The sequence below is a fragment of the Nothobranchius furzeri genome, chromosome 15 (assembly GCF_043380555.1).
Source record: "Nothobranchius furzeri strain GRZ-AD chromosome 15, NfurGRZ-RIMD1, whole genome shotgun sequence".
In the NCBI taxonomy this organism is placed as follows: Eukaryota; Metazoa; Chordata; class Actinopteri; order Cyprinodontiformes; family Nothobranchiidae; genus Nothobranchius; species Nothobranchius furzeri.
In genome coordinates, this window is record NC_091755.1 from 28,117,429 (window position 1) to 28,139,750 (window position 22,322).

At 41.3% G+C, this 22,322-nt stretch overlaps 1 protein-coding gene and 1 long non-coding RNA gene across 2 annotated transcripts; both read left to right on the top strand.

Moving 5' to 3' along the window:
• The first annotated feature begins 3,526 nt into the window (after positions 1–3,526).
• On the top strand, positions 3,527–4,966 carry LOC129164752 (uncharacterized). Its single transcript, XR_011516750.1, has 3 exons — positions 3,527–4,005; positions 4,079–4,171; positions 4,326–4,966. It is a non-coding gene; the product is annotated as an uncharacterized lncRNA (long non-coding RNA).
• A 15,429-nt stretch (positions 4,967–20,395) lies between these two features.
• Positions 20,396–21,821, top strand: LOC129164751 (uncharacterized). The gene is made up of 3 exons (XM_054745864.2): positions 20,396–20,660; positions 20,904–20,999; positions 21,244–21,821. The coding sequence occupies exons 1-3, from the start codon at positions 20,421–20,423 to the stop codon at positions 21,559–21,561; spliced, it is 654 nt and encodes a 217-aa protein (XP_054601839.2). The 5' UTR covers positions 20,396–20,420; the 3' UTR covers positions 21,562–21,821.
• Positions 21,822–22,322: the final 501 nt, after the last annotated feature.

Below are 22,322 nucleotides of genomic sequence, written 5' to 3' on the forward strand. Positions count from 1 at the left end.
GATGTTTCTCAAGGCTCGGCCACGCCCATATAAATAAAAGAACAAACAAACAAAACAAACACAGTTAAACACACGGTCCATACACGTCTCTGTGCCCTCACACACCAAGCAAATGCCAGACTGAAGCGAAAGTGTGAAATTCCTCATTTAAGTAGGCATGCATGTTAGTAATTACATCGAGAGCTTCCTTCCACTTCTTAAACATCTTGATTATTTCTGGAAAATGCTCAAAACTGCAAGAGTGGGACACGCACAACTAAACTACTTATTCTCTCAAGTCTGTGTCTCCGCTTGGTTTAAATGAACCGAACACTAAACCAGTGGAAAGAAAAAATAAGACCTAAAGCGTGTGATCAAATTAATCCAACAAAACTTCCCATAACTACTGTTCTGAACTCATGTTGCGGTGTGATCTCTCCAATTAAAAATTAGGACAACCACTTTACTATCAATTCAACAAAATAGTTTCAGGTTTTCCAATGTCCCTTACTATTCACCCCAATTATGAACCTTCTTTCTTATTTTCTTTCCTTTTTCCTTTAAGAACCTCACTAGCACAAGAAAACCTAAGAATTAATTCACTACTTGAGGTTAATTCATAAATAACGAAACTGCAGTTACAGGTTTGTTTGTATATATTTGCTGGTCAAACCACAAATTACTTAAAGCCATACATCCTAAAACCCTAGTATTGTCAGTAATTTCCCTTATCTACTCGTTTAGATGTGTGTTTCTGTTCTACTTCTCCATCTATAACACAAATTAGCATCATCCTTAAAGCATCTGAAATTAAGCTGCATTGCTAAATCAATAACGTGATTTGTGCTAAGAGATACTCCCCTATCCTCTTTTTACCTACTCCTTTTTCCAATGGCACTGATTCCATGACAGATTCAGAACAATTTAACGTTTTTTTTACTATTACGTTTCCTTTAATTAATTTTCCTTTTTCTCTCTTATTTTTATTTATTTATTTATTTGTTTGTTTGTTTATTTATTTGTGTATTTATTTATTTATTTACCATGCCATCCTGTGATGATAAACTTAAAGACTTTTTCCTTTAGCCAATTGTCGTCCTACCTCTTGTGATACACTGGTTCCTATAAAACATCAGACATCTAAACACCTTTTTCCCTTTTACCCAACCAAACTAGGGAGACAGATTATTGTTATGTTCTCATTATCCAGCATGACTAACCATTGTTGAGGCTCTTTTGTAATGTACCTGATGAATGTAAAGCGATTTTATGGGTGTTTCCAGCAGAGCTCATGGCCATGCATTAATCCCTAAAAAAAAGGATTATTTCTCCCAGTTTAGTTTCTTTTAATAATTTTCCCTACACTCTTTTTACTGTGATATTGTTTGATATTTATTTTTTATTTTTGCTTTCTTCTCGCCGACACATCCACATCTATTTTCCTCCAATTCCCATGCAGCACGAATATAGCTTTGTTTACCTTCAGTGACATCTAATTTAAGTCAAATCCAAAATTTAAGTTTTGGCCAATTTTGGCTGTAGCCAAATCCAAATGTTCTCGCAACGTCACTCCCGCAAAAGGCCAATTAAAAATGTTATGTTAAAGATTTCACAAGATGAAAAATGTGGACATAATTTTTATCGAATGAGAGGTACAATTATTCAATATTTTGTAACATTATTTTCTACGTTAGAATTTACGGCTGATAGAAAAATATAGGATCAGGTTTGGTTAGATCTGTTGGGAAACTCAAAGGAGCTGAAACAACACTGTTGTTCTCCTGTCCGCTGCAGCTGAGTACCCTAAGACCTGTAGAAATAAGAAAAGTCATTCAGTCAACTAAGAAACCTGATGAATACCGAGAAATTGTTGTGCACTGAGTTATTTACTTTACCCCAATTTCATTTACATTTTGTTAATCATATAAGCTATGATAAAAAGCTAGGATAGGCTATAGAGCAACTTGACACTTGCGGTTTTCCAAATCTTAAATCATACTTACAATAAAGATTATATTGACATCCAATGGTGAGTTGGACCAGGTTACTAATCCTATTTTTTTAAGGCTAACTTTCTCAGTTAACTATGTTCTGCAGTAGTTTAGTAAATTTTTCACAGTTCTGACATTTCACCAAATCAACTGATTGTTGCCAAAAAGCCTTTCCATTACCTAACTGCAGCAAACACACTTCCACTGGGTGGACCCTATGGGGAAACAGTCTCTTTGAGCATCTGTTTGTAAGTTCAGTATGACCCCAGTCATTGATTAAAGTTCACATGTTGGCACACGTGCTCCTCCCCTTTGTCTCCGTCCCATCTTGCAGCCGGGCAAACAAGCGCCTGTCCCACAGTGTTCATCTTGTAGTGCTGCCCCATTTCGGTGTTATAATTCAGCTTGTGGTCGGGACTTTCTGCTCCGTTTGTGTAGAGCCAGATCCAGGAGACTTTCATTTGCAGCTGGTTTCCGTCTGTGACGGGCCAACCCAGTAAAATTCCTGCCGCTACAGTGCACAGCAAACGTCTTCCTTAAATATGTTGATTGGGTTGAAATGACAGAACTTTCTCTTGTACAAATCAACGATGGCTTCTAATTATCCAGTTGTCTCTGTAGTTATGCTGCCGTAGGCTTAGACTGCTGGAGGACATACTGACCACTTTTCACACTCTGCTGCTTTATTCTACAGTCTGCTCTTTAACTGTACTATTTTGTCCAATTTCAGCTGTTAACTTTATTTTCTCTGTAAGTGTTTTTCTCCCCAGAAGAAGCTACAAAGACTTCTGCTGAGCTGTGGTGGCCTCATGGAGGGGGCCATCGACTAGCACACTGCTGCTAACCACTTAAACATTCTCTCTCTCCTGATAATAACTTTTTGTTTTCATTGACTTTTGATGTGCTAATACTAGTTTATCCGTTTAATTATAGATCCACTAGAATAAATACAATAAAGTTTATCTTTCACCAAATACAATATTTACTAAGACATCACAATATAACTATAGACACATTACTTGTCTGTGTGTGTGTGTGTGTGTGTGTGTGTGTGTGTGTGTGTGTGTGTGTGTGTGTGTGTCTGCTCTGTCTTCTCGATCCCCAGTGAGTCGTGGAGGATTGCTGCTTATACTGAGCCAGGATTCTCTGGCGGTTTCTTCCTGTTAAAAGGGAGTTTTCCTCTCCACTGTCGCTGCATGCTTGCTTAGTATGAGGATTGCTGTATAGTCACTGACACTAGTCAGTGACTTGATGCAATTTGCTGGGTTCCTTATATAGGAAACATTATTTCTGATTGGCTTAATGAACTGTGAATTGGAATGTTTATTTTGTGAAGTGCCTTGAGACGACTCTTGTCGTAATTTGGCACTATATAAATAAACTTGAATTGAATTGAATTAATAATTAGTCGACTTTACTGACTCAAAGGTAAATCTAGACTACTTTCTATACACAATTGTCCTTAAAATCTGTTCCAAACAGGTTTTAATCATTAGGCACAGTCTAACTCAAAATGCAAGATCCCTCCTTTCATTTTTTATTTATCTATCAAATTTTGGGAAAATAACTACCAGTTTTTAATTCAAAACAGCCTGGTACAGGTTCTAGCCAGGTTACAGGAAATAATAGTTTATCTCTTTCTCATTATTCAGCGTCTCAAAATCCAGCCACTAATGTTAATGATTCTTAAAGTTCAAGCAAGACAATTATTGGATTTTATTTCTATAGCAAGATTTACAGGAATAGTTTTACAACACCTATGCAAAATAATTATAAGTGGGTGTAACTAAACAATCTGGCACAAATATTTTATTTTCCTGACTGATTATTTGTTAATTTTATGGTTTTCATAAAGACGATCCTGAGAACTTCAGAGCTGCTGTTCTGCAGCACCCTGTGCTATTTTTAGGCTACAGGATTCTTGTGTGTAAAAGTGGGCGGAGTCAGGCCCTCAGGTTGAACCTTCAGCCTCATTCCGCTCTCGACCGTCCAGGAGAAAAGACCCTCACACGGAGGCCATCCATGGACTAAGAAGGTATGCCCAAAACACCAGAAGTTATCTTTTCTAAAGTCACAAATTGCTTAAAACTGCATGTTACACTTCACAGAAAAGCAAGCCAGCCTTGGTCTCACCATGTGTGTGTATGCAGGCAGGAGAAAAGAGAGAGTGACAGACTCCATTTACAGAAAAGCAAACATAGGTAAATGATAGAGTCCAAAGTCCAGTTTCAGCCCTCACGGCTCAAAAGCAGATAAAATACCTCCTTTGTATGACCACAACCATGCAACTTTTATATTTTAAACGATTTTCTTGTCATCGCACTAACAATAAATTATTTTTCTATTGTTTTTCAGTCGGGGAAAGCCTGGGCCACACCATGTTTTTTCCCATCAGCTGTCTCTATTAAACACTGCGTCATTCAACAGAATATCCAGCCACAGCAGCATTCACTTCACATGCAAAAAAAACACTCACATTCACAACGGTACAAACAACATTTTTTCTGTTTGTCACAGTCTTTCAAACAAAAGTAAGTCAGTCCGTCACTTATTTATTCTCTTTATATATATATAAACGTCTGTTTACCTTATTTTTCTTAGTATCTTATTTCCAGCTGGACTATTATCATTATGTTTTCTCCTAATTTAAATTTAACTGACCCAAATTGGCACTTACTTTTCCTACTTTACACCAAATCGGAAGGAGCTCCATTAACAGCTTTTATTCATGTATTTGTTTTTTAACCACAGAATTTGTATAACACTGCACTGGTAATTTTCAGAATTTAATGCTCACTATGCTTTTAAGCAGGTCCTATGCAACCACTACAGCAAGCCAAATTGCAATTTTTTTTGAGAGCGCTCAGAAACAGTTTATATATTTATTTTCTACAGATCTGTTTCGACTTTACTGTTTAGCAGCGGTCCGACTTTCAATAACTGTATATCTATATATTTCTATATATTTCTAAAATAAAGCTGTCATTTACAACTTTCCTTGTATTTATTGTTTTTTTTTCCCCTTTAATCTCCAGGCTACTTCACCCCCCAAATCTGGGTCACTCACATGCTGCCCTGCACACAAATGATTCTTACGCTTGTATATATATATATATATATATATATATATATATATATATATATATATATGTAGCGTTATGGATTTATGCTCTTTTATGAAAGAGAAACCATGCTACGTATTAATTCGGAATATTAATTTTAATAAATCAATAACCAAATTTTATATTGTTCAGAAGACTCAAAGGTTGTTTTCATCCATAAACTGCCGATAATATCTGAGTGTCTGTGTTTCAGTTCAATGAGGAAACAAGTTTGAAGGATTAAAAGTTTTAATTCTTCAAATTAAACTAATGATTTGAAAATTGACAAACAGGAAATAACAATCACATTGGCAACTTTGTGGGACAATCTTTTAACAGTTGATATGCTGTTCTGGCTCAAATAGACCTTCTGATGAATTTATGAAGATTGAGAATGTTGTGATGGTGAGAGTGATATGAGCTGGGATGGGTGCGTGAGTGCATCTGATTTTGCTTCAGGAAGAAACAGGTGTCTGAGTGAAAAGTGATGGTTTGAATAAACTTAGGCTTTTAGTTGGAAAAGATGCATCAAACGCTAAACACCGTGTTCTGTCTCACCGAATTCTTGTGGACCCTCTTTCGGATCCGGGCCGTGGAGGATGTTGTGGTTCATCCGGATGACACCGACGCTGACAGGAGACGTAGGTGTTGAGCGGACCCGGTCCAGAGTTGTCCTCGGTACACGTTGATGGTAAAGCGTTTTGTCGACGCGCTTTCTTAAGGTAATTCACTCAGAAATCAAAAGACTCAGTAATGAGTCTGCGTTAGAAGTTGCGATTCAGCTATTCTGCCTGGCGTGGCAGAAAGAGCGTGAGAGGAGGGGGGGGGGGGGGGGGATTGAGCCCATGGGCTCCGTTCCCCGTTAGCGGTTGTTCACAAGTCCTCTCTCTCTCGTGGCCCAACACGAACTGAATCATAAGACTGAAAACTTACCAAAAACCTTTCTCTTCTCAAAGCAAACGTGCGTCATCAAATGTGTCTCGAGTTTACTGTGAGCAGGTGTGTGTGGATGTGTGTGAATGTTTGTGCTTGAGTGTGTGTGAAGGTCAGTAACAAACATTCTCAACATTATTTAAGAATGGATTCATTAAACCATTATAATTACCCCAAAGCTAAATAGTCATTCATTTGATTAATCACATTTATAATGAACAAAATGATAATGGTTACTTTAACATTAAAATCAAGAAAAAGAAGTTTAAACTTTATGTTTTGACTTGGTCTGGGTACAACTCATGTAAACACATCTTCTGGTAGACTGCAGGTGGCTGATGTTATGGTTTCCTCCCAGACTCGCTGGCGTTCAGGTCTTAATCTGTGGGTGAAAGTTCTCAGCGACCCAGCTTTGACACAGCTGAGTCCAACACCCCCCATTGTGACAGAAAACCCATATTTCCTCACGTTACATTCCCCCCCTTTTTGTGACGACATGGTGGTCAAGCACAGGCCACCTGCCGTTACAAACACAATAACGTGATGTACTCGTGAAGGTAGACATCCCAGATGAAGGCAGGAACGATGAAGTGTCACCACAGGTCTCGTGTAGAAGGGAGTCTATCCTGATCAGATGATTAAGGCCAAAACTGTTGCAATCATTGTAAAGTAATCCACTTAGGAAATCTTGAAAGCAGAGCTTTTTCAATAGCAGTTAATTTCATCAGCAATAATGCAAAGGTATGCAAAGGATAAGCAGCTCGTGTGTCACACGGAGCTGGGCAGGTGATGTATTCCTCAGGCGTAGTCCAGGCGAAGTCCAGTGACGACCTCGACCCATCTCGAACCACGACCGAAGCCCCATGCGACAGAAAACCAGTTGAAGGATGGCGAAGACGGCCCCTCTGATGGGATGTAGTCCATACGAGCTCGGAGAAGGAGACAAAGTGAGACAGCCCACACGATAGATAGCATTTGATGCAAAACAAAGAAATCAATCAAAACCTATCTATGGGTGCCTCTGGGAAAATGTGGGTGCCTTTTGTGAATTATCTAAAGAAGAAATGTTCTGCACCCTGTTCTACGTGTCATGTAAAAACGTGATGCAGTGAAACCACAAATAAAAAAAGTAAATCCTAACTGATATGTGAAACTCAGCAGGCTGCACTAATTAAAGGCATGTATATAAAAGAAATAATAATCATGAAAATGAAGGGCAAATTGGCTTGTGGCCCTTTAAGGGAAATAGCAAGAAAATAAAATTAAATTTGTAATCAAATATAATCATGCTACACAAAGCACTAATAAAAAGATAGAGATGTAAATCAGTTCTAAAAATGTAAATCAGTAGGTTAGTAATCCCTAAAGGTGTGAGTTAGTAACAGGACCCTGGCTGGAGGCAGGTAACCTGAAAAAAAACTCAAAGGATATCACATTTGTTAAAAATTCATCCCACAACGAGAGAATTTGTAACGGTCCACCAGTCAGTGGAAAAGAATCCGGTCAGAATAGAGTCGGTCAGAATAGAGTTTTGAATCTGGTATTGCGGACCCACAGAGACACAAGTTTGGACGTATCTGTGGGAGCAGGCTCATAAGCGATTTGGTTATCAAACTGTTTGTATCTGGTGTTACGAACCCACAGGGAAACTTGTTTGAATTTACCTGAGGGTCCCGTTTGGAACTGGAGCGAAGCTGATGGTTTAGCTGTTAGATCAGAACCTGATTTTACCTGCTCAAAGTTGGGTTGCAGCTTAACGGAGGCGACTTTGTTGTGATCAGAAATGGTAGTGAACTGGAAATGTGAAAATGATGCTCGCAAAGCGGGAGGAGGCTCCCCACCCCCCTTTTGTTTCTCAAACGTATGCCGTGTCTGTGAGACAGGAGAAGCATAACAAAGAACAGTTCTTAAGCTCTTAAAAGCGCTATTACCAAGAAGATGCACATTGTCACCTGAATCGTGCTGAAAGAGTAGGTGTTCAGATGTCCAAAGACCTGGAGGTGTTGGACTTGGAGGTTCTGAAAAGGAGTGATCCAAGGATGGTTGTGTCACGGGTGTCAAAGCAAACCTAGCCATGTTTAGAATCAGATACAGACATGTCGCTAGCTTTAGGAACATGGTCTGTCCTGAAAACTGAAACCAAGAATACTTTATTCCCAAGAATGATGGAGGTTCCCACACAGAATCAGAAAAACCCGGTTTAACCAGATCATTTACAGACTGACTAGAACTCCGCCCCGTAGAAGGTGCAGCACCTAACTCCGGGTCGGAGGTCAATGTTGTCAGCTGAATTGGAGGAAGGTCAGTGTCGAGTTCTGCAATGACCCGCCCGCTCGGAGGAGGCGTTCCCCCGAACCGGTTGAAGTCCGCAACGGAAAACTCAGAGCCACTCAGCACCCCCCCTTTGTCAGGAGGGGCCCCGAGCAGAGCATCACTGCACGCACCTACACCTCCCGGGCCGGGTTGCCTTCCCGAGCCCGTGAGAGAGGTGTGCGCAGCAACCACCGAGCCACCTTTAATATCGCCACTGACCACAGGACTGCTGGAAACCGCAGGGTTTTCTGCGTCGTCGTGGTCACCTGTAAGAGAAATCACAGGAAAGAGGGCACAGAGGCCCGAGACTAAGTCACACCCCTGTGAAAGGAGAAAAGAAGTGGCCACCGTATTAGCAGAGGTCACAAACTGAAAAGTGACAAGGTCATTCACATAAAGGTCAAGATGTCCGGGCACAAACCCCCTAAATGGCATGGTAGCTCCGTCCGGAGACCACAAGTGTTTCACGGCGGCTGACTTTTCCATCACGCCCCGATAAAGAAGCTGGTTTGTGCATGAGGCGGACTGACAAGTAAAACAGACCTCTGACTGAAGCGGTGGATCACAGCCTGAAGATTGCACACCCATGCTGGAGAGATGTTCAGCCTTTAACATGGATGACAGAGGAGAAGCATTAGGAACCAAAGGGTTAAGCACAACCTGTTTGTCAGAGAGGTTAACCATAGGCTCAAGAGATTTAGTCAGCTTAAAAGCAGCAGAGAAAGTGTTGTTTATTTCAAACCTTGATGTTGATGGTGGGTTTTTGACCCCCTGGAAGAAACAAAGGTAAAGAAAAAGCGTTATGACTGTAAACAGCATGCTGCTCGAATTCACGACATGAAGTGCAGACCAGAACCACCTCCGACCCAGTGCAGCTGGCACCGAACCGCAGCCACTAGTCCCCACTGTTCCCGACCGGCGGCACCCGCCTAAAACGGGCCCGTTCGGGCGGGCGGAGGGACCAGCGATGCTCGGCCGGTGAATTTCCTGCGTCTTGGCATGTTCTGGAAGCAGAACGTCAGAGAACTTTACATCAGGTGTAACAGTGCAAGAAAGATTTTGTCGTGTCTCGTCCATCTCCCATTAAGTTCAGAGCAACTCGCGTTTTTACCTTCTGAGCCGACGTAAAACTCCGGGCAGATTCCTTAATATGTCTCACACAACAAGGACTGTCCGTAGCTAACTTAACTTTATGACACAGGGTAAAACAAGGAATTGTTGATAGAGAAATGAATACACACACTTCACAAGATGGAAGAAAAAGGCATGGATCCGAGCAACGGAGGCTGTGAAAGCCGACCCGTTCACCGGTCCAAAATAAAAATAATAAAAAAAAACAACAAACCCTACGCTGCCGTGTTGGTATCAGACGGACAAACGTAGCAAAATGTAGATTCTACACACCGTAGCGATTTACAAGAACCACCGCCAATGCGGGTTTTGTGAGGACAGACTAACTGTGTCAGAAATGGTATGACAATCTAACGGGACGCGTGCCCTATTTGTCTAACTGTGGTGCTAGCTTAGCTCTCCGGCCAGGTCTAGCGTTCTTTGTCTGTAGCAACCAGACTTAAATTTTCCCGATTAACAAGTAGGCATCTCGCCCCGCTTGTAATACGGACTTCAAAAAACGTACGCAATCTGAATGCAGTAACGCGTGACGGCCATAACCCGGCTTACGACGTTTACCGTGCAATCACGCAACAGTAGGTGCCTACGGGCATTCCGTTCAGATTCCGTTTCGATAAGTCGCTCATGCAATGGAGATATTTTCCACAATAGCTCGCCCACAGTGTCAACACACTGAGACGAAAGGTGTCCGAGAATTTAGTCTCGGTTCTGAGGTTAGACTAGAGACGCGGCGGCGCGTCAAAATGGACAGAATTGAGTCAAAAGCACAACTCACACGTTCGCTCCGAAGGCGAAGATGGGATAAATCAAAGTTAGGTCTGTAATTTGCGGTCAATTTGAGATCGGAGATCTTCCCGGTCAAGTTTTCACCCGGACGTCTCCCGGAAGAGTGACTTCAGCGGAACAATTTCCGGTTTTTCAAAATAAGACATCAAAGTGAAACACAGAGAAAAGCGTTGTTTGTAGCTTTTAGATGTTAGGAATCAGACATATCGCAGATATAGAAGACTGGATACGCTCGCCATTAAATGTAGCGTTATGGATTTATGCTCTTTTATGAAAGAGAAACCATGCTACGTATTAATTCGGAATATTAATTTTAATAAATCAATAACCAAATTTTATATTGTTCAGAAGACTCAAAGGTTGTTTTCATCCATAAACTGCCGATAATATCTGAGTGTCTGTGTTTCAGTTCAATGAGGAAACAAGTTTGAAGGATTAAAAGTTTTAATTCTTCAAATTAAACTAATGATTTGAAAATTGACAAACAGGAAATAACAATCACATTGGCAACTTTGTGGGACAATCTTTTAACAGTTGATATGCTGTTCTGGCTCAAATAGACCTTCTGATGAATTTATGAAGATTGAGAATGTTGTGATGGTGAGAGTGATATGAGCTGGGATGGGTGCGTGAGTGCATCTGATTTTGCTTCAGGAAGAAACAGGTGTCTGAGTGAAAAGTGATGGTTTGAATAAACTTAGGCTTTTAGTTGGAAAAGATGCATCAAACGCTAAACACCGTGTTCTGTCTCACCGAATTCTTGTGGACCCTCTTTCGGATCCGGGCCGTGGAGGATGTTGTGGTTCATCCGGATGACACCGACGCTGACAGGAGACGTAGGTGTTGAGCGGACCCGGTCCAGAGTTGTCCTCGGTACACGTTGATGGTAAAGCGTTTTGTCGACGCGCTTTCTTAAGGTAATTCACTCAGAAATCAAAAGACTCAGTAATGAGTCTGCGTTAGAAGTTGCGATTCAGCTATTCTGCCTGGCGTGGCAGAAACAGCGTGAGAGGAGGGGGGGGGGGGATTGAGCCCATGGGCTCCGTTCCCCGTTAGCGGTTGTTCACAAGTCCTCTCTCTCTCGTGGCCCAACACGAACTGAATCATAAGACTGAAAACTTACCAAAAACCTTTCTCTTCTCAAAGCAAACGTGCGTCATCAAATGTGTCTGGAGTTTACTGTGAGCAGGTGTGTGTGGATGTGTGTGAATGTTTGTGCTTGAGTGTGTGTGAAGGTCAGTAACAAACATTCTCAACATTATTTAAGAATGGATTCATTAAACCATTATAATTACCCCAAAGCTAAATAGTCATTCATTTGATTAATCACATTTATAATGAGCAAAATGATAATGGTTACTTTAACATTAAAATCAAGAAAAAGAAGTTTAAACTTTATGTTTTGACTTGGTCTGGGTACAACTCATGTAAACACATCTTCTGGTAGACTGCAGGTGGCTGATGTTATGGTTTCCTCCCAGACTCGCTGGCGTTCAGGTCTTAATCTGTGGGTGAAAGTTCTCAGCGACCCAGCTTTGACACAGCTGAGTCCAACACCCCCCATTGTGACAGAAAACCCATATTTCCTCACGTTACATATATTACTATAAAAACCTTTTATTTATTAACTTTTGGTATTCTGTTCAGACTGATCAGAACAGGATTGCAGAGTTTGAATTTTGCGTAACTTCAAACATTAAAATTTAGCACTGCAGTGAAGTTTACATATTTGAGTTGCAACTTTTAAAGCTCTTATTTATCTTATTTATTTATTTTTCTGGTACCGCATCAGGCCTTCACACTCACACGTCAACTACAGAACTACAGAACTACAGAATCCCGAGCTCCCGGAAACTGTTTCTACAGCAATTTTGCTGCAAACTACAACGTACAGGCCGTCCCGAGCTCACGGACCCTGTTTCTTTACATGCTTTGCCAAAAAACTCTTATTAAATTTACCAATCCCCGGGGAAATTGACCGAATTACTGGCAAGCTTATCTCTGTCACAACTTCAGCTCTTTTACTCAGATCCCAGTCGTTGTCCGGCTTCACCGAGACACCCACCTGGATCTCAATGTCGACCTTTTTCCTTGTCCTCCCTGGACTTTTGTCAGCTGTCAAAAATATATTCCAATTCTCGCTGTCCCACCTTTAATTTGTCACTTAAAATTTGTCCGTCATCAAAATGACACAGCTGACTTCACACGAGTGAATATTTTTCACCGCTGCTCTGGACAAATGCCTTCTCTTGCTGTTATAACTTCTAAATTATGAGCAGGGCATGTATTTTTCACAGACCAGTTCACAAACCACGGAATGACTCCAAAATTGAACAGAAATTGTTCTTACCTATCAGGGCCCAGGAGTCAAATTCGGTGGACCGTGAACCGATCTGAAGAGCACGCCTCTACTCCCGCTTCGTGGTCGCCAAATGTGGTTCTTTTGCCTTATCAAAACACAAGAGACTGACAGCGTGTCCAAACACAGCGAGGGGCATTTATTTACACAATCAATACATCACCAGTAACTTGGGGACAGCGCCCAGCCTGGAACTGAGTGAGCCTCCGGCTGGATCTTTAGCAAAAGCCCTCCTGCCACGAAGATGCAGGCTTATTTTATACTGCTACTCCCACAGTCCTTTGAGAGAGGATGGGGTGATGTTTTACACTTCCCAATATGGTCAACGCACCCTCCAGCCCAGAGGTCGACCAGCCCTGTTATCCCGACATGATTCTGAGGGCTCAAGGTCCACTGGAGCTGGTTTACACAAGCTGGACATGTTAATCCTCACGTACACAGAACACAGCTTTCTCAGCAAGCTTTTAACCTAAGGACTCATAATTCAACTCAATATATGTTGTAGATGACCTCTTGACCTTTTTGGCTACAACAGCACCTGTAGAGACATTTGATCACGCACAAAGTTTATGTGGAGCAGAAGCGGTCGGGCCACGGCAGGTGAAATGTTCCTAGCCTACATGAAGTGAAACTGTTTAATTGTAACATTAATATGTTACTGGACATGCTGGTCTGGTTGGTTAGACCAGTGTTGGAAGTGGAAAACACACACACACACACACACACACACACACACACACACACACACACACACACACACACACACCAATTAAAATAATGCTGATAGCATGGACTAGAAGACAGGTGATGGTTTACGTATTTAAATGATGATCAGGCTGCTGTAAAATCTAATCTCAATCCACATCCAGACAGAATGATCCTCTATTCTAGTTAGTCTGCTCTTGTCTGGACTGATGTAGCTGACGGTGCGCGCGGCGCGCCTAACGGCTGTGGTGCACATTTTACGCATTTGGAGAGATGGGCTGCTTTGCGTTTACTAGAAGATTGTCCACTTAACGCACGGGTGTAGACTACATATTAATGACAAATGAATGAAAATTAAATTGGGAGTTTTTACTTCATATTTTAGAAATAAAAATGACGGGGGAACACATTTATGACGTATTTTTAAACGAAATTTTCTAGCGCGACCTGCCTGCTTCACTTAAGTCACTGCTTATTAAGGTCCATCCAAAATTACCGTGGCCCACCCAAAAATGAAAACCTGGCACCGCGCCTGTTATAAACCTCTGCAAATTGTTGTTCTTCACGTTATCAAACTCAGACTTTGTACAGCTAATGTCAAGATGTAAAATTATGAATTCAGTCGAGCTCTTCCATCCCTCTCTCTCCTGCTCTCCTGGAAACCCGACATCGGCTGTCAGAAGCGGGAGGTGAAGAAGGAGATGAGGCAAACAGAGTGAGTGCGACGTAAAGAAACCAGACTGGTGTGGAGGTGAGCAAAACAGCTGGAAAAGTGTGGGTGTTGAATCCCCCACGGGTGCGACGCCCATGCGAGCGACCGGTACCTGCTGCTGTCACCTGGTTGTGAGCAGCTCTCTGCTGTCTGAGGGTAGGCCCCGCCCACAACGCTGCGGCTACTGCGGTGTTTTCTTTACTGTGGGAAATGGGTAATAATGGCTCTTTGATGGGAACAGGTTGCCGACCCCTGGTATAAGATCTGAGCTGGTAAAACAAAAATCCTCATCAGCAGGCTTTTTTGAAAGTGGGGGGGGGGACACAGCTGCCAATCACAAATTTTGCCGGGGACATGTCCCCGGCGTCCCCGGTTAAAATGACGCCTATGGTTAGCATGAAATGGAAGAGTGTGAGGTCCTTCCAACTATTAGATGTAAACTCTGTGACTCTTTTTACCCCAACACAAAAGACTATTTTCAACATCTAAATTCCCATTTGAAAAGCCATGAAACCATAGAGTGTGTTTTTGATGGTTGTGAGTTTAAGACAAACATTTGTGGGACTTACGCGACTCACAGAAGTCGAAAGCACAGATTTTGTTCATGGAAGCACTTTTAAACTAACTTGATTTCAAAGCAAACTGTCAGTACATCTAATGAAATCTTCTTACAGCACTGGATTTAGAAGATCAGGAGGACTTGGATGTCACCATTGAACTTGATTGTGAAAGGGAAACAACAAATGAAATTTTGAAAAATATTGGTGTGCTCTTGTTAAAACTGGAAAGCATCTTTAATGTTTCTGGTAAATGTGTGGATGACTTGGTGGAACGGCTCAATTATATCTGCACATTATCACTTCAGTATATTCCAAAGTCAATAAGTGATATTCTTATTAAGAATAACTGTAATATTGATCAGTCTTTTGTCAGTGAATTGGCTGAAAAAATATGTCACTGTAGTCCTTTATGTGCAGCCCTTAGTCCTGATGGTCCCTTTGCTTCAAGATATAAGAGACAGAAATATTTCAAGGTAAACTTCTGTGTTATTGAACCAGTAGAATACTGTTTGGATCCAGAAAAGAATTCCACTTTCCAGTATGTGCCTATTCTTCAGTCCTTGCAGCTGTTACTGAGTAAAGATGTTAACAGGATATTAACTAGACATTTGAACACTTCACAGTTATCATCTTTCCACGATGGACAATATTTCAAGCAAAACCAACTTTGTGCTATTGAGGACTTAAGTATTTCCCTTGTTCTCTATGTGGATGACTTTGAAATTTGTAATCCACTTCGGACTTCAAGAAAAAAACACAAAGTCACAGCTGTGTACTGGGTACTTGCTGATATACCAGCTGAACTGAGATCACAGCTAACATCAATTCAATTGGCTCTCCTGTGTAAGGCAAGTGATGTTAAAACTTTTAGCTATGAAACTGTTCTCGAGCCACTTTTAAAGGATCTCATAACATTAGAGAGAAATGGGATTTTTTGTTCACAGCTTGGTAGATATACCAGGGGCACTGTTTTTTGTGTTTGTGCTGACAATCTTGGCGCTCATTCTCTTAGTGGACTCGTGGAAAGCTTTTCTGGACATTACATCTGTAGATTTTGCCTTGGAGACCATTCGGACTTTCAGCAAAAAGAAGTTCGTTCAGGAGCTTTTCCACCAAGAACAAAAGAGAACTATGATCTACATGTCCAAACCATAAAGGAAAATTCCTGCTCTGTTCATTGTTGTGGTGTGAAGAAAGGTTGTCCATTAACAGGGAAATTGAAATATTTCCATTTTGTCACAGGGTATCCTCCAGATCTTTTGCACGACCTTTTTGAAGGCATAATTCCACTACAATTAGCATTATGCCTTCATGTGTTTGTCCATAAACGTTACTTTTCCTTAACTGAACTCAATAAGTTCATAACAGAATTTCCTTACAAATGGACCGATAAAACAGATCGTCCCCAAATCACCCCCCTAAATTTTTCTACTCGCAAAAGCATTGGTGACGCACATGAAAATTGGACGTTATTGAGACTATTACCTTTTATTATTGGGGAAAAGATTCCCAAAAATGATGAAGCATGGCAAGTTCTTATGACTCTAAAAGATATAACTGAACTTGCTGTGTCCCCTAATCACAGAGAGGAAAGTATTTGCTACTTGGACACACTTATAGCTGAACATCGCAACAGGCTTTTGGAGGTTTTCCCAGAGCAAAAACTAACTCCAAAACACCATTTTTTAGAGCATTATCCTGACTTGATCAGAGGATTTGGTCCATTAGTAGGCCTCTGGACCAGGGGCGGATTTAGGACTGAAGAAGATCCGGGGCTTAACACACACGCGCGCGCACACACACGCGCGCGCACACACACGCATGCGCGCACACACGTGACACGCACTAGTCAACATCATATATATATATATATCTTGTACCACATAATGTTTAATCTGAAGCTACATATTCAGCATATTCAGGGCAGAGTATTGTTCCTGTTAGTGTTTAGTGTGAGATGATAGTGAATATTCCCTTTCTTTCTCCAACAACTTTACCTGATAGTAAGCTAACTTTAGGCAAACCAGCAGCACAACAAATATTTTCAAATAAGACTCACAAACCTGAGTCAACACCAGTCTCATCAGAGCTGGGGTTCTGTCGTTGTACTTTTGGTCTAAAAAAACGTCCTTATATCCATCTTCACTCATGCGTTTCAGACAGAGACTGCAGAAGCCAGCTGCTGAAGGGCTTCTCTTCAGTCTCAGGTAAACTGCATACTGACTAAGTAGCCTAGTGGTAGAGTGTCTGCCCTGAGATCGGGAGATCAGGGGTTCGACTCCTGGTCGGGTCATACCAAAGATTTTGAGAAAAATGGGACCCAATGCCTCCCTGCTTGACACTCAGCATTGGATTGGGGTTGGATTGGGGGGTTAAACCACCAAATAGTTCCCGAGCCGGCGTGTCTGCAACTCAGGGGATGGGTCAAAATCGGAGAATAAATTTCACCACACACCTGTGTGTGTGACGACTAAATGGGACTTTACAAACTACTGCCAGCTGCGCCCTCTCTGTGTGACTTTGGTACTGCATGTTACTTCCGCGATTTAGATCCGGGGCTTATCATGAAAGATCCGGGGCTTCAGCCCAAGTAGCCGGGCCTAACGCCGCCCCTGCTCTGGACTATGCGCTTTCAGGCTAAACATAGTTTCTTTAAGAAGGTTGTTAAACACACAAACAGCTTCAGAAATGTACTATTGTCACTTGCCTCAAAGCACCAGATGATGATGGCATACTATTCAGATGGTAATGCATTGAAGCCATTGTCATGTTCCTGGGAATGTGTTTTAACCCACGACATGAAGAATCATCACAAGACGGGGGGAAAAGTTCAAAACAATGATTTATTTAAGGAATCTAACAAAAGGTGTCCCTGGAATAAACCCAGAGTAGTTGGAGCCAGAGAGAGTCCAAGTTCTGCAGATGGAGGAGGCCGAGGAGGGCAGGTGGAGTGACGGGGTGAGTCCAGGAGAGGGAGCCAGGCAGGGTGGCAGAGGAATAAGAGGAGAGGCGAACCGTGAAGTCCAGGAAGGTATGGTTCTTTCCAGGTGAGTAATCCAAAATACTACCATGAGCAGTTAATCATCCAGCGCTGTGTAGTGGTTCCCTCTCCTCTTAAATAGAGCTCTGCTGCGGATGACCTGAGAAGCTGCAGCTGCCGCTGATTGCTAATACCCTGCAGCTGGTGAGCTCCCTCTCCTGAAATGAAGAGCTCAAAGATGTTATAGAGATGAGGAGTACTCACCCCACCACACAACAGCCATCAGTGTGTGTCACTAAAGTATCATCTCTTCCATTGGAACTGCTTGATGTAGAAATACAGCAGTGTCTCAAGGAAGTTTATCCATCACAAGCCAATGTGAATTTGACCAACTCTCTGACTCATCATGGAACTAAATATGCCTCAGGAATGGTTTTGCCTCATGGATCTACTTGTGGCTTACCTGACTTTGTGGAGATTTTAAAAATTGTTGTCTTAAGCAATGAATTTCTTTTCATTGTGAAGTTGCTCAACAGCTGGTATGATGAACATTTTAGGGCATTTATTCTGGATCCTTCTGGGAAAATGACCTTAATACATCCCAGAGTACTTGGTGACACTTACCCCTTAACAACATATTGTGTTGAAGGCAAACAAATGGTGTCAATAAAACGTCACATTGTTTGTTAGTGTAAGGGGAAAGACTCAGATACCCCCTTTCTTTTTATTTTTTCTTGCGGTTTTTATTCTGCAGATGGACTCCTTTGCCTTGAAAGTAATTTTTGGACAACAGAGTGAGAAGCTTGTGCTCTCTTCAGGAATACCCAGGACTGTTGAGGAGTTGCATGAGACAGTGAGAGAGACATTTGGGCTAGTTGAGGATTTCACATTGCACTATTATGATGACTCATTCGGAGATTTCTTTACACTTCATTCTCCCAACCAAATCAAAGATAGGGGTACAGTCAAAGCTGTGGTGATTCTATCAGTAGTGCTTACATTGATTCCTCAGTGTGAAAATCCCTCAGATGTAAGATCACTGAATGAAAGTTCAAGCTCTTCAACCTATAAAACCACAAAGGACCAAACAGATGGATCATCTCTGTCTTCAGACAACACTGTCATACTCTCCCCTCTTCAAAGTCCTCTGAAGACTCAATGGCCAGATTAAATTGTCATTCCACTTTTCTCTGTGGCAACAGAGACTGTACTGAAAAATGCCAATGAAGTCTTTGTTCAAAATGGCACTGTGCTGAAAAATACTTCAGTCAATTCAGATATAATGGAAAAATTAGCTGATGATATGTACAGCTACACAGCCTACCCTACTGGCCTTCAGATTGGAGAAGTGGCAGAGGCTCTGGTCAAAAAGCACCCATGTCTGACAGAGCCAGGCAGTCGTAATGGCTGGATGGGATGGATGTATAGTCTTAAATACAAGATGGGAAATTACAGGTCAAAGTTACGAAGTCTTGGAGTTCCAGAGGTTACTTGCAACTCACTGAAGAACAAGCACCCTGATGACAAGGCTCCAGCGAAGAACATAAAGAAGGTGCAGAAAGGAGAAGTGCTGTTTCTGCCACACTATCCAGGACAAGATGGTAAAGAACAGCAAGAGCTGGAGCGACAACAACTGATTGATGAGTGTAAGAAGAAAAACAGCACAGCCATCAAGGATTTAATGTGCAAAACCTTTGCAGATAGAAGACATGATATTATCAGCCAACAGCTGAGTGTCAGCAACATCAAGGACAGATGGCCGACGTTGTTTGACGTCTCCCAAGTAAGTGAACATTTAAAGAGATATCCACTTGTAAATAAATCACTTGTAAATAAAATTTGGTCTGTTACATCCCCCATCATAAGATAAGTGAGGAAAAACATGTTGCTACCATCCTAGTGATTTTGATGGTCTTGCAGCAGCCAGGTTGCTTTAATTTGTCATAAGACAGTAGAATCGCTAGGAATTTGAATCAAAATGAGGAATCTGAATCAAAACCAGAATGGTTCTAATTGAAACCATTCCCAAGCCTAGGGAACAATAAATGCTAGTAATTTCCATTCACTTAAATTGTTTTAGGCTAAGCTAATGTAACCTGACTGAAGAATGACTGGGCTGATTGCAAAGTGCCTTTATCTCACTTATCTAACTGGAGCACAAAACGGCAGACTAGATTTTACTGAAGAGTGAAGAGTAATTTAATATTTTAAAACGTTGGTTACGTATTGTAACCCCAGGTTCTATGAGTCCAGGTGCAGCCCTTTAAGTGGGTATTCTCCTTGTGCGCGCATCACTTAAGTAATTTAGTCCACGCCCACCTGCTGTGTGGGCCTCACCCTGGTCTAGTATAAGTTATGGTGAGACCAGGAAATCGGCTCTACTGTTTTTCTTCAGCCAGCCAGAAGATGTCCAGGGAGACCATCCGTCTGTGACCATCCTGCCAGACCGGCTACATCATGTCGTATGACTGACATGCCATCTGCGTGGGCTGCCTCGGTCCTCACCATACGGACCTCGCCCTCACACCTTAATCCTATTGCCGCTCCTGTTAGCTCCTCCCGCCAGAGGAAAAGCAGTGGAGGTCAGCCTTTTTCAAGGCTGATGCTGAGGAGGCGTTCCCGCTAAGAGAGGTACTCGCTGGAAGAAGCCAGAGGGCAACCTGGCTCCGCCTCTTCCCTCCAAGATTATACAATCTCACAGGGAAATAATGCAAGCAATTCATAACATAAAATTTAGAAGCTTAGTGGAAGATAATACTTTATGTTAAGGCTTTAGTCTGCATACGGAACAACTCTACTTATATAGATTTATGTCTGGATGAGTAAATTAATCTTTTGCATGTTAGAAAATAAGGTCCAGGTTGCAAAAAATGGTAGTTCCAGTTAAAGATTTTTTTTTGATTGAATTTTGGCCTTCAGATTTTTTGTCCTTTGTTTTTTGTCCTCTCCCATCCAGGTCAGTGCAGTTTCACAGGATCACGACCCTGAACCTTGAACCAAAGTTCATGTCATCGTTGGACTTGTATTCATCCAAACTCCTGTCCTTGTTTCAAGCCAAGAAAGGTGCTGCTGGACAACGCCACAGGGCACAGTTAAACCTTCTGCTTCAGGTAAGGAAGATTGCATTTTCTAACCACAAAAAACATTTCAACACAGCACTGAAGAGGCCCTCCACTAAAAACGGCTTTTCTTAGGTTTCTGTTCAATATTTTAGCTCCACAGGTGTTCTTACCTTGATGGTGGGTGTGAAAACAGGTCAACAACAGAAAAAAATTGTTATGTTTAAGCTAGAAATGGTAAGTCATGTTTTAAATGTGCAAATTTTGCCTCAGTTGAGACTTCCTGTTTTACAGAGTGGAAATTCCATCGAGAAAAAACGAGAAGTCATCATCAGATGTCTCATTGACCATCTGGGAGAGGATCCAAGTGCCTTAATCAAAACCTTTGAGGTTGGTGCAATAAATCTGTTTTAGGAATATTAGTAGTTTTAGCTTGTGAGATCATAGAAAAGTTTTAAGATAATGTTCTAAAGAGAGAAAAAACACTTCAAAGCATACAAAAGAATAGCATTTGCTCAAAGATTTTGGAGCACAGTGCCCACATATTATGAATACCAGTGATGTCATACAAATGAAACTTTGTTTTAATGTTTGGAAATATGTGAGCTTAAAACAGTTGTTTCTCTTTTTAAAGGACAGTGCTGATGCTGTCTTTGTTGAAGAGGCTTTGGCTGAGGAGGTGATGAAGATTTACCTGCTGCAGAATCAAGACAGGTCAGGCGAACCTACTGATGTGGGTATTGTTATTGAAGGCGTTACTGTTCTGGGCAAACTTGGGAATCCAAGCAAAGCGTGTTGCTATCTTTTGGGACTGTGCTATGCTCTGGATCTGAAATATCCCAAGAATCTCAAATGCACATTTGAAGCATTTCAAAAAGTGTTCATGGAGCTGGATACAGGAAACCTTTCTGTCAAGGTTCAAAGACTGAAAAATGACCTCTGTTCATTGTAGACAAAATTTCACAGGGCTGTTCTTAAAGTGTTAGACTTGTTAAGTGACATGTAATGCTCATCAAAAGGTTCGGTTGCGGCATTACATAGTGTTGACATTCCTGTTCATAAATAATGTTTGTACCATAAACTGTGTTTTGTATTAACTTTCCAGATTCACATTAAGGTGTAAATGGGAGAGTATCTTCTGTATGTTTTTTTTTTATTTGTTTTTTAGCGCAATCCTTTTTGAAACCTTTTTATTTAAATTATGAATGTTCTTTTGGTCACTCTTTAGTTATAATCTTCCCAATTTTTTGGAATCAAAATAAGATGTTCAAAAACTGCCAGTGCAAATGTTTAATTTTTTTCAGGATTTATATGTTTTTGGGATCTTAATTTTATTTTTGTCATTTGACCTTTTCTGAAAAGGTAAAGCACTGCATTCACTTGAGCCACTTTTATTCTTTGTATGGCAGGTACATTTTTCTTGTTGTTGGCATCAATATGCCAGTTTTACAGAGTTTTATCAAGCATGACAATTTGGATGCAATTTTATTATATAAGACTGTTGTGACTGAAATTTTATCCAAGTTTTATCCACTGAATGTAGAAAAGATTTCAGCTCACTGTGTTCAGAGAAGGAATCTGCTAAATGTGTGATTAACAAAAAAGCTGATTAAAATAAATCATTGTGAACAATGTTGAACTGAAGTGGTTCTTTTTTCCTGTGTGTGTGTGTGTGTATGTATATATGTATGTATGTGTGTGTGTGTGTATATA

Excerpts from the sequence above, each read along its gene's own strand:
- LOC129164751 (XM_054745864.2), top strand. The coding sequence starts at position 20,421 with ATGGTAGTTCCAGTTAAAGATTTTTTTTTGATTGAATTTTGGCCTTCA. Across the intron at positions 20,661-20,903 it reads AGTTAAACCTTCTGCTTCAG|AGTGGAAATTCCATCGAGAA; the intron begins GTAAGGAAGATT and ends CCTGTTTTACAG. Across the intron at positions 21,000-21,243 it reads CCTTAATCAAAACCTTTGAG|GACAGTGCTGATGCTGTCTT; the intron begins GTTGGTGCAATA and ends CTCTTTTTAAAG.